This window comes from Camelina sativa, chromosome 2, assembly GCF_030686135.1.
Source record: "Camelina sativa cultivar CO46 ecotype springtype chromosome 2, ASM3068613v1".
NCBI classification, from domain to species: Eukaryota; Viridiplantae; Streptophyta; class Magnoliopsida; order Brassicales; family Brassicaceae; genus Camelina; species Camelina sativa.
In genome coordinates this window covers 22,101,296-22,114,565 of record NC_141881.1, presented here as the reverse complement: position 1 = coordinate 22,114,565, position 13,270 = coordinate 22,101,296, and the positions used below count along the sequence as shown (strand labels likewise).

Genomic DNA, 13,270 nt, shown 5'->3' with positions numbered 1-13,270 from the left:
TTTTCGGATGTAGAGGTATAAGACCCGATCGGGTATTTTATAACTTCGGGTCAGGTTCGGGTAATTTGGCTTCGGGTTCGGGTAATTTCGGGTATACCCGAATTCAAAAAAAAAAAAATTTGTCGTGAAAAGAAAAGAAAAAAATTTGTCGTGAAAAAAAAAAAAATTATCTTCTACCTCCCTCTTCTTCATCTCTCTTCTTCAGCCAAAAACCCTAGATTTATTCATTCATAGCCACCACTTCAAAAACCAAATCTTTCAAATCTCCTACCAAATCTAACAATAACTATAGCAAATTATATGATATGATTCATATTAATCTCTGTTTGCAATCTCACTCACTCCTCAAAAATCAAATACCACAAACTATCAATCAGTTTTTTAGATTTGCTTGTCATATTTCTCATAAAATTGATCTGGGTAATGAAAAAATAAATTGATTTAAGGGATTCTAGAATTCTTCCGTTGATTGAGAAGAAAAAATAAATCAATTAGGAATTTTAGATTACATATGTATATATATAGATAAATATTTAATGTTTTTATACTAAACATAAGAACTAAGGTGGTAAAATGGTTTATGATGCACCAATTAATGTATAAGGTATTGGGTTCGAATCCACTTAGGTGCATTTTTGTATTTATTTCGGGTCAATTCGGATCTTCTTCGGGTATCGGGTATTACCCGAACCCGATCGGGTATCCGAATCTCAGAAAAACTAAATCCGATCGGGTATTACATGCCACCTGAATCCGAACCGAACTGCCTATTTCGGGTCGGGTTCGGGTTCGGGTTTCGGATTTAGTTAAAATGCCCAGACCTAATTAAAAATCTTTAGGTAAATATGTGATGTGGTAATCCTCATCTTGTCAACTAGCTTTTCAGTTGAGCTAGACTTATTAGCTATTTACTAATACGGAGAGGGCAGGACAGGACTAGTGGTTTGTCCCACTTATTTATCGGTCTGCAGCTCGGCCATTAGGGATGTGAACTAACATTGTGGCTATGTACATGAAATAGGTCTGTATCAAGACTAACATTATAATGTAATCAGTGAATCAAATTTAAATTGAAATAAAGCTCCACATTGATTAGACTATATATGTTACTTTCACATAATACTACACTACAAAAAAAAGGTTGTATTACATCAGTTATTTTATATATTTGCATCATGTATAATTGATGCAAATAAGTTTTACATCATTTATAAAAGTGATTTATGATTTGATGATGCAAATATATTTGCATCAGTTTAAAAAATATTTGCATCAATTATTGATATTGATGTTAATATATATCACTTGTAAAAAAATGATGTTAAGTTTTGTATCATTTATTATAAATGTTGTTAAATTTGTATCAATTAATATAAGTGATATTAATATTTGTAACAATTATTATAATTGATGTAAAATTTTTGTATCAACTGTAAGTAGTGATGTTAAAATTAATTCCAATTTTTATAATTGATTTCCAATAATTATGTTATTTAAAAATTTTTAATATAATTTTCGTATTACTAATTTATTTTATTAATAAAAATATATTTTTAATAATTACTATATTTTGTATAGCAAAAACTGTTTAAAATATCTATTAAAATCTCAGTACAACTATATTAAAATCTTTACTAATTCATCACCATTTGCAGATCAAATTTTATTCAAAGCCTATAATATACATCACCATCGACTCTTTATAGAAAGAAAAAAAAGTGATATGATCCAAGATTACAATGGAGCATGATTCCTTCCACGTTTATGAAACACATCTTGCTTTTGTTTCATGTTACTTCATTTCCATTATCTTGCTGACATTATTCCTTCATCTTGAAAAGGATTTTTTCTGTACTTTGCCTCTTCTATATGTAGAATAATGATTGTAAGTTAGATTTATCATGGTGCTTGAAATATCTTCATACTACAAAAAAAGAGGATTATATCTCTTGAATATTGTATATATATATATAAATATAATTTGAAAGTATATGAATACCTTTACATGATCTTTTCCCAAACCATGTAGGAGTACATACATATATGTCAATCTCCTCACTGTTTACAAAATCATAATTAGAACATAAACAAAAACTCATAACAAAGCAAAATTTGAGAATGATTGTAATCACAACCTTTGAGATAAATGAAATCGAAGCCTCAACATATGTAAATTTATTGAAGAAATTGAGAAAGTATTAACCTCCCAAAAAATAAAAAGAGCATGAGAAGGAGAAGAACTAACAGTTATGAAATAAGTGAACGTGAGGTTGAAAAAGAAAATATTGAGGATCCCTGAAAAAGAGGGATGACTTAATTAGTTGTTTTTAAGGAAAATGCTATTTTTATTATGTGCTAAAATATTTAAAACATTTATTACTTACTAAAAATAATATTTTTCACTTTTTCTAAAATGGAAATTGAGGATATACATGAGAATTTAAGGTTGTAACCATAAACAGAATTCGAAATTAAATTTATATTGTAACCATAAACAATTTTTTAACAAAAAATATAAAGATTTAAGGTTTGAATTAATTTATTGTTATTATTTTTTTATTTATTGCCAAATCAAAAGTGAACATACGGTTGAGATTTTTTAATTTTAAAAAAAACCTAGAAAGAAACTAGATATTTAAATAGAGTTAAAAAAACTGAAAATGATTAAAAACTAATAAATTAATATATATATATATATATATTTATTTATTTATATTTGTTAATTATTATACATGTTGGTTTTATTAGCGTCAAATTTCTTAACTGATACAAATCAAGAGTAAATAACATCATTTCGTTTAATCGATATAAACAAGTAAATAGCTATATCAGTTTTTACAATTGATGTGAAATCATATAATTAGCATCACTTTTTATTAATGTAAATTTGTATCAATTATTTTAAGTAATGTTAGTATAATTTATAAATTATATCAATTGTTTAAGTGATGTAAAATTATATTTTGTATCAATATTTTAAAGTGATGCAAATTAATATAAATTTATATCAATTATTCTGAATTGATGTAAATCAGATTACTGATGGCATCAGTTATTTGAATTGATGTTAAATTTTATTTTTTTGTATCATTCATAGAAAAGTAATTCAAATTTAAATCATTTATTTATTTGATACAAATTAAATGATGCAATTTACCCTTTTTCTTGTAGTGCTATTCCAATACGACAACTTACCTACATATTACAGATAGAATGCGATTCTTTTCCTTCTTGCATTGGACTATCTTCTTCATAAAATTAACTCTTCTAAGTTTTAATTAATCTTGTATTCGGCTCTCTTGTCAATGACAAGAATCTCAGTTTTATCTCTTTCGATTTCAACCCTTTAACCAATAAGGGAACTGGTAGATGAAATGTCATTATCTAAGAAATCTATATATTATACAAAAAAAGATGTGGTACACGTCGTGTGAATTAAATGTCAACCATTTCTCATTTAACATCGTAACGTAAGTTTCATCGAATGCTAAACGAAAAAAAAACATTTCGTAAAAATGAATGAAAGGTCCCACGAAGAATGAATGGGGTAGATATGTCTGTCGGTGTCTTTTAATTAATGTAGACTCTTTAAGGGGGTTATTGGTTTAGGATTTAGAAAGAATTTGAATGATTTTAAAAGTTATGTAAAATATGTTGTTATTCAATCAAGACTTTTTAAAACTCTTTAAAAATTTGGTGTTATTGGTTGTGAATTTGTAAAAAGTTATCTAAAATCTTGATAAATCTAGTGTTATTGGATTAAGAGTCTTATAAAGTCATTAAAAGTTTTATGTTATTCAATTAAAACAAAAGAATCATGGATTGTTAATGAATTCAAATTTTGTGTTATTGGTTTAGGATTTTATAACATTTCCTTCATAACAAAAGTCATGAAAACTCTTTCATCAAATAGAAAGATTTTGAAAGATTTTATGAAATATTTTACAAGATTAGGAAACACAAATCAGCAAGATTTAAAATAACTTCCTAAACAATCTCTTATAGAACCCTTCATTTTTACTTTCTAATTTTCTATGATTTTAAAAATCAGCAAGATTTTTAAAAACACAAAGTCATTAAAACTCTTTCTAAATCCTAAACCAATACCTCCCTCTAAGTCTTTCATCGGTCGAGTCTTCGAGACTCTTCTCCTTATTTTTTTCTACTTCGGCCTCATTGCAATTGTGGAACCATATATGAAAAATATTACCAACCACAGAAATTCAAATTTTCAAAAGTTGATATATCTTTTGAAAATGAATTGATGTTATGTTGGACCACGTACCTGTTTACGTCTTTTATTACACGAGCTAAAATTCAAAAATTGTGTGGATATAGTTCAATCTTTCTCTTACGGCTTAAAAAGAATTTGCGTTTGTTTCAAAAATTCACAAACGTTACTTACGGGCATCATCAGGTATAGACTTAGATGATAACATATTAACAATGACCAATAGATTTGTAATGACATGATATCATATTAACTCTTGAGTATGTCTAATTTATTAATTTAATTAAAAACGAAGAATAAAAAAAACTCTTATATTCATATACATAATAAACGATTGTAAAAATACATCATTTTAACTAAAATAGATGGAGGAGTATTAAACTAACTACAAATTACAGTAAAAAGGACAAAAGAGACTGATGCTTAAGAAGAATTAAAGTTATGATCAGGTGGTAAATTCTGCTCCGGAGAGTTCCGACACACCGGACAAGTCCCATTCAACTTCAGCCACTCGTCAATGCAATCAGCATGAAAACAATGTTGACACGGTGGTATTGTCCTAAGTGTCTCCTTTGGTTCGTAGTCCGATAGACAAATGGCACAAGTGGAATCGTCTATTTTGGGCAGCCTTTTGCTCTCTCCCAACACTATTTTTGGGTACGATTCTATAGTAGGCTCATCAAGACCCGTTACGATGACACGAGAATGCAAATAATGGGCTGTTTGAGCGCTGTTGATGATATCTGGTGGTGGGCTTGGGACGAGACGGCGTCGTTTGATGCACCCGTTGATTTTGCTATATACAAAACAGAAAAGACCAAATACGATTAAAGCTCCTGGGATCCCGGCACCGATGGCTATTGCGTAACGAGCTCTTCTCGGAATAGCTGAAAAATCAAGGGAATGAGAATTGATTAGAGGAAAATAATAATACTAAAAGCTATGATTAATTATCTTTAATCATAACTAATAGTATCATGTGTATTGAAAGAGACAAATGAAGAAAAAGAAGATAATGTGCCAAAATGTAATTGGTAGAAGAGAAGACTCTTTTAGTAAATGGGGGTAACAATTAAAATCGTTGACAAAGTTAAGCAAATCAAAGTGGGAGATATATACTAGTACTAGTATATAAGATAAAGTCAATGCATTGGAGCTTTCATTATGACGGCACCGACCCATTTGTCCACTTACCTAATTGTTATCTCCCAACTTCACATTCGTCTCAATGAATGCATGTGTTTTGTTTTTCTTAGTGAAAGTGAAAGTGAAAAGATGTAAGAAGAAAAGAGATAGTATTTGAAGTCTTTTAGGATAATAAGGTTGAGGAAAAACAAAAACGCTTAGCTGATCATGTGCCTTTCACATTCATAAGCTAGCTACTCAGTTTAGCCTGATCATGTGTACAGTGTACACGCATATAAAAATATTTTAATTTCACCTGTTGGTTCATTAGTCTGTCAATCTATCATGTTTGAATAGTCTCATGTTAATTATATAACTTGTCATTCAACCAGATTTGTATATACTTCTATATAGACACAAAGACTCATTCAACACACAAATTGCGTCATGGTCTACGTCCGTTTTTCGTCTTAATTAGTAATTATATCTTCTTAAGCTTCTGAAATTTATTATAATGAAGATAAACAATCAACCAAATTTTACTAAAGAAAAAAATGAATGTAAAACTATAATTTAATTTACCTGGTTTATGAACATCAGAGCAAATGGTTTCACGAGAAGAATTACTCTTAACCCCACACTTACCACCTCTAACCTCACACCTTCTACATCTCGGAACCCTCCAAGTGAGCCAGAGGTTATCACTCAAATCCGAAGACGACACCATCTCCTCATAAAACGGCCACCGAACCGGAACATAAACCGTTTTCATCAACCGGCACGATTTGGACGACAAGAAGTTCATCACCCTAGGAGAAGGAGTCGCAAACACCGTGCCGTTCTCATCGCTCAAGCACGTTATCGGATTCAACGGCTTATAACGTAGAAACTCCGAAGTAGGACACTTAAAGAACGTGAACTGACGTGAGTAAACGCCACTAAACGGCGTCGTTGAGAGGTTTAGCTCTAAGATCCGTTGAGGAAGACAGTTATCTGGGTCGTTGATCCAAATCTGTTGAGCTGCGTAATCTATCTCTTCGACGGTGAAGCTACCGGAGAAAGGTAACGTTATAGTGGTTCGGTTAACGTCGTTTGTATCGCACGTTAAGTCAAAGCCTTTGTCGTAACCGCAAGATTGTGATTGTTGAGGTTTTAGACGGAAAGGGAAACGGATGATCGGGCCGTCACGGCGACAAACGGCGTTAGTGCATGTAACGGTGGCAGTGGTGGTCGTCGTCGGGATTAGGAGAGATGATATAATAAACAAGAGAGAGAATGATATTGTTTTTGTTAAATCCATTTTTTTTTCTTGGTTAGGTAGGTGTTGGAAACTAAAGCAGTGTGACCAAAACCTTTTTGTAATTGGACTGGACCCAAAGTGTGTGTACGTAAGCATTTGTAGTAGTGTATACTTATTTATTTTTCTTCGCAATTTAATACTACTAAGTATATGTCGTGTATTTATTACGTAAAAGATTTTACACCATAATTACTGAGAACGAACGTATTTATGAATTATAGATGAAAAAAAATCAAAATGTAGAAAAATAAAATTGATTGTTTGACTCGTAATGTTGAACTAAGTTTTGTGTTTTTGTTTATGTTATATAGTTATGTATTTTCATTGAATTTTCTCTGACAAGAAAAATATATAGGTGAGAGAGTGATAACAACTCAAGAAAGATGTATATTATAAAAGTCAACTATTTCCAAACAAGCAAGACTCAAATTTTTCACTTTGTCACAAGTTAAGACTGACTATGAGTTATGAATACAGTTTCCAAGAATTTCTAGTAGCCAGAGCATAATACACGATGCGACTACAATATTGTATATTTACATGATTATGATTGATTCATAAGAAAAATATTTGCATTGAACGAAAAGTCAAATATCAGATTAATTTACGAAACATTTACTCTTTAACTAATGAGTTCCATAATGACATTTGACCTCTTCTCCGTCTATGCGCTTATCGTCTTATCCACTGCATCAAGAGGTAGATTAATCAGCTCTAATGTCTTTTCCCAAATTTCTAAATGGTTCCCTTGCATGTTCATATCCATTTTTTGAGAATTTTCGTGCTCGTGAAAAAATAAACATGCATGCCGTTATCAAATTTCGATAGTCTTAAACGGCTCTTAACATGGAGATATATATATATATATATATATATATATATATATATATTTGGTGATGATAACCAATTATTTTAATTAAAATCTCACACAAAAAGGTATATAATTAATGTTGATCATTGATTCTTTTTTCAAATATCTAAAAATTCAAAACTAAAATTGGTTTATTCAAGGAGAATTTTCAAACATTCATAATAATCTTGGTCTGACCATGGCATATACATATTGTGATTTCTACAACTTTGGAATAACGAACAGTATTTGGACGACCATAAGTGAATACCCTACCTCAGTGGAAGTACGCAGAAAATATGGCAATTCAAATGTTATTTGATTACAAAACAAATTCTTCATGCATTGTTCCAAAACACACAAAAAAAACGAATACTAATTACTAACACACAACCGCTATAAGAAATTGGAGACCGTAAGGACAAATAATTTTGCGACCCATTATTATTTATTGAATTGTGTCTTTCGAAAAGGAATGGTGTATAAGAGGTTTCAGCTGATCTCTACCTGATATATGTATTAACTTACTAATGAACAATAGATTTGGATAACTCATTTTGGTATCCCTACCTACTTGCTCTATGTACATGGCATTTTTAACGTCAAGTCTTCCTAATTAGACTTTCATGCATTACTAATGGAAATGCTTCTGTCTACCTAATTAATCGAATTCGAATGGCATGTAGTATACGGCTCTTAACATCAAGACAAAGACATCGTAATGGCATATGATGATTACTTACTGAGCTTAATTACTTTGAAGATGCGTTAAGAAAAACGCATTGTATCACAAACTAAATAAAAACACCAAAGAGTTTTGTCTTGTCCTAATAAAGAGAGAGCCTTCTACTCCGTAGTTTTCTTCTTCTCCATCTTCTCCATCTTAGCCTTCTTACACTACAAGAAAACAATCAATTTGCGATGGAAGAATCCATCGCACATCCCTCGCAAATCGTCAATCGCAAGGGATTTGCGAGATACTACGATTCCTCGCAAATCGCGTCTCGCAAATTCCAAACGTCGCAAGTGCCTCGCAAATTTTGCGAGGAAAATTTTCCCTCGCAAATGTCTCGCAATTTGCGAGGACACCTTTCCTCGCAAATTACTAGCAATTTGCGACAAACCTCTTTACTCGCAAAGCTGAAGCAATTTGCAAGAAACTGAATCCATCGCAAATACGTTGCAATCTGGATTAATTGTAATAAAATTAATTTAGAATTTGGATTAGAATTGAAATTTTAATTTGAATTGGCAATTGGTAATAGAATTAAAATTCCTATTAAATCCAAACTGAAATGGAATTTTAATTGTCTTAACAAAAAATTCAAACTAGGATGAAATTTAAATTGTCTTAAAAAAATATTTACATTACAAAACACAAGGTTTTAAAAAGTTTGAGAGAGAGAGTCGGTTCTAGTTCCGGTTGCGCTACCGGTGTTGGTAGTGTTGCCCTCTCCTCCGGCTTCTGGGTTGGTAGTGTTGCCCTCTCCTCCGGCTTCTGGGTTGCTTCTTGTCGTGTTTCCAAACTTAGAAGCAAATTCCGGATCTTTTTCAGAGAGATACTCGAAGTATGCATCATAGCTATGCATCCTCTCTGAACTTGTTTGGATTTGATCCGCCTGAGTTTGGATTTGATTCGCCTGAGTTTGGATTTGAGTCGCCTGAGTTTGAATTTGAGTGGCCTGAGTTTGAATACAGTCCTTAGCGGCAGCTAGCTTCTGAGCCAATATTACCGGATCATTAGCCGGAGACATAGGCGGTGGACGGCTACTGGCAGAGGATGCTTCAAACTGTAATGAACCAACCCCATAAATCCTGTTTTTCTTCTTTGGAGCAACCTACAAACAAAACAACAACACACCAATGAACTTCAAAGAAAGACAAAGACAAAACTCAAACAAAAACAAAGACAGTCAAAATATATAAAACAGACAACTTACCGATGTGTAAATTTTGTTTTTGACATGAATGGGCACCCCACCAGAAGCAGTGCTCTCTCCATTATCTCCTGTGCAATTCTCAGATTCCAACTCCTGAATCTTGGACGACACCTCGTTGAACAGAGACTCAGACTTTCCATCCGTGAAAGACCCATCAGGCTTTCGATGAGTGTCTTCTAGGATGCGTACAAGATCAGGAGTTAACTCACCAGTTAGCTCACACTGAAACAGAAAAACAGACAGATGATTAGTGTATTGATTGTCCATAAAGTCAATGCTAGTTCAAAAAGAAGAAGGCCTAAACACTTACATGTTTTTGAGCTCGAGCTTTAAAAGAGGTTTGGCCTGAGCGATGCTTATGTATGCCGATGCCATCAGGATCATGATATCGAGCATTCCGGCTGTTGGTACTCTTGACTACTGATTTGGGGTCAAGCCAATATTTAACAAGACCAACCCATACTTGAGGATCAATCCACCGAGGCTTTGCCTCATCACCTTTCAGTTTCCACTTTAACTTCCACCTAGACACTTGATCACACATCCTGTCCTTAAGTTTGGTTTCAAACTCCTTCCTAACCCTATCGTTTATGGAACGGTCCCAATTATATATTTGCTTCCAAAAAACAAAAAAGTAAATTAGTATATGTTTAAACTTGACATATAAAACTTTTTGTAAATTAGCAAAATAGATTTGACTTACCGCAAAAGATTCATACCAACGGTCTACCACGTTAGTCGGCGTCTGTGTCCAATTGGCATGAGGCTCTTTGAAATCTCTTTCAAAGATGCTTCATACAGTAGCGGCAACAGAGGGATATTGGTCAAACCTCCAAACAAAATACAAAATGAAAGGAGTGAATTATTTACTAGACAGATTTCAGATTTCAACATGAAATTAAAAACTTTAAAGTTTTGCTTACCAGACAGTTCTTGGAGGTCGACGTGGATCAAGCTTCGTTAAACCTGCACGCCCAGGACTATCGAGCAACTCTTCCAGTGTAAGATTGTTGAGACGTGTAGAAGCTCCTGTAGACGACGAACGAGCGGATGGAGTCACCTCCGGATGATCCCCAGAGCCAAGATTCACATTAGAGGGTGAAGGTGAAGGAGAAGGAGTATGATAAGACGGTGTCACCGGTAGTGGTTGCGAGGTTGAACGGCGAGAGTTAGAACCGGTGGGAGTCCGTGTACGGTTAGAACCGGTGGGAGTAGGTACACCTTGATCAGACAGGAACCTTGTGTAATCGTTGCCATTAAACATCTATAAGAAAATCAAAATCAATTTAATCAGATCTAAGAGAAATAAGAAATTAGGGTTAATTTATGAAATTAGGGTTAATAGAATTAGGGTTAATAGAATTAGGGTTAATAGATGAAATTAGGGTTAATAGAAGAAATTAGGGTTAATAGAAGAAATTAGGGTTTACCTTGACGGAGAAGACGAAGGGTTTGCCGGTTCAACAGAGAAGACAAAGAAGAGCGGCTACAGTTTTCCGGAGAAGACGAAGAAGAGCGGCTAGAGTTTGCCGGAGAAGACGAAGAAGAGCGGCTACGGTTTGCCGGAGAAGACGAAGAAGAAAGGAGATTAGGGTTAATTGAGAGGATGAAGAAGAGAGATTAGGGTTTAGGTGAATGAGTTTGAGCTTCGCTCAAACCAGAGCTCGGTGGTATATATAAACATTTTGAGCACTCGCAAAGCCCTCGCAGTAATTGCGACGGAGTAACTAGGAACCGACAAACTGACCAATCAAAATTCACCAAACATTGCGAGGGATTAGCGATGGATCCGTCGCAAATCCCTCGCACCTTTATAATCAATCGAAATTAATTTTATACCAAGACCATCCTCATTAAAATGTAATTAATCAAAAGCTAAAGAAATGCCAAAATCCAATATTATTAATCAAAAGCTAAAGAAATACAAAAATTCAAGAAATCAAAATCTAATATTATTAGTTTTCTAAGTCCAACATTATTATATACAAATAGTTTGTTATGTGTAGATAAATCTCTAAAGTTTTGGAAATTAATCTCCAAAGTTACTTGTCTCTGGATGCAATGTTGGTTAGTAATGATCTTCTTTAATTTGCATGTAAAAGATCAAATTGCAAGGGAACCGTGAGGCTTTAGCGAGGGATTACCTAGGGTCCCTCGCACATCCCTTACAATTTGCAAGGGATCTGCGAGGCTACACTCACAGATCCCTCGCAAATCTCTCGCAAGTGTATATATCCTTTTGCATCAACTTTATTTTCTTAATAATACAATCTCTATTAATTTCATATTTTTTCTATGTTTTGGAAAGTTCATTGTTCATATAGTTGGTGATTACTGGACTATGGACTCTACATTGCAATTGTTGATCAAAACACCTTTAACACTTATATATGTTCATAATGAAAGTAAATCACATATTGATTTATATATATATATATATATATATATATATATATATATCTTTATGTGTTTTCTTTACACATGTTGATTCATCTCAAATGTTTTTTTGTCTCTTGATGTTTAATGGGAACTTCACTTCAGAATTAAACATAAGCTCAAATCCTAAGCTCAAACCCTAAACCCTAAACCCTAAACCCTAAATCCATAATGACCTCACAAATCCCTCGCTTATTCCTCGCAAATTTGCTACGGATTATATTACTCGCTAATTCGTCGCAAGTCTGCGATATATTTGCGAGGGATGGCTTCTTCCTCGCAAATATATCGCAAGTCCCTCGCAAATTTGCGAGAAACGTGCGACGGACACTTCCCTCGCAAATTTGCGAGGGATTTGTGAAGGTCCTCGTCTTCGTAGTAAATGTCCCGCAAATTCATCGCAAATTTGCGAGGGCGTTTCTCCGTCGCAGATTTCCGTCGCAAATAACGTGTTTTCTTGTAGTGTTAGGCTTCTCAAACCTCTCAATTACAATAACTAATAAGTATAAACAACGAAATTAATTAGAGGTTATAATTTTGCAAAGAATTGCTGGATAAAAAAAATCAAGATCAAGCAAGAGCAAATTTACGTACATGGATGTTCACAGCCAGTAGTCTTTCTTTTATTGACATTTAACGGGACAACATGATCGAGTACGATATTCCATCCATATTCTTCTTTTAAATAATAATAAAAAAAAATCATCAACATAGTCTTCTTCTCACTCAGCCATATCCCATATGAGCCTTTTAAATGGCTGTAATTAATATCACGCCATCTTGGAACCAAAGGTTTCGTATATACAATATACTGACAACGTGAGTTTGGACAACACCAGGAGACAAACAAACGACGATGATGCCGGTCTCCAAAAGGCAGTTTAGAAGTTTCCGCATGAGGCGAAATGTCTTTTCAACGCGAGCGTAAGAGCATACTCCTTAGTCCTTATCAACCCAAGTGTTATATCCCTCCTCTACGGAAATTATGCTACCGCAACAATTTGATCGCCATGCAGGAGATAATACTATCAACATGACAAAACCAAAACAAAAAGAAAAAGAAAAGAAAAATGTGTTTACCGTTCTATACTGTTCGTTTCCTGCGATTCCAGACCCTATATTAAGGTACAAAAGATCCAATCAGAAAAATTCTACTACTTGAAATATATTATTTTCTTCTTTCTTGTGAAGAAAGAAACTATTATATATTAATCAAGAGTCCATAAAGGAGAAGAAGATTATACTTTCATGGCGGATTCCTCCATGGTTAATTTGAGAAGAGCGACTATTAATTAAGGGTTCCAATCTTCGAAAGTTGGTTTTGTTCAGATCTTTAGGGGTTTATGTATGAACAACGTTTTTTTAAAATAGTTTTTGTTACTTAGCTT

At 33.3% G+C, this 13,270-nt stretch overlaps 1 protein-coding gene and 1 long non-coding RNA gene across 3 annotated transcripts; both read right to left on the bottom strand.

The window, feature by feature from the left end:
• Positions 1-1,568: 1,568 nt before the first annotated feature.
• LOC104728235 (uncharacterized) lies at positions 1,569-2,287 on the bottom strand. Of its 2 annotated transcripts, none has more exons than XR_758219.3 (3): positions 2,136-2,287; positions 2,000-2,058; positions 1,569-1,865 (listed from the first exon to the last, which is right to left on the bottom strand). It is a non-coding gene; the product is annotated as an uncharacterized LOC104728235 (long non-coding RNA). The 2 variants fall into 2 exon arrangements; XR_015573949.1 differs by having other exon boundaries at positions 1,569-1,924; positions 2,136-2,270.
• A 2,241-nt stretch (positions 2,288-4,528) lies between these two features.
• Positions 4,529-6,792, bottom strand: LOC104728228 (RING-H2 finger protein ATL20). Its single transcript, XM_010447247.3, has 2 exons — positions 5,939-6,792; positions 4,529-5,118 (listed from the first exon to the last, which is right to left on the bottom strand). The coding sequence occupies exons 1-2, from the start codon at positions 6,750-6,752 to the stop codon at positions 4,655-4,657; spliced, it is 1,278 nt and encodes a 425-aa protein (XP_010445549.2). The 5' UTR covers positions 6,753-6,792; the 3' UTR covers positions 4,529-4,654.
• Between the last annotated feature and the right edge of the window lie 6,478 nt (positions 6,793-13,270).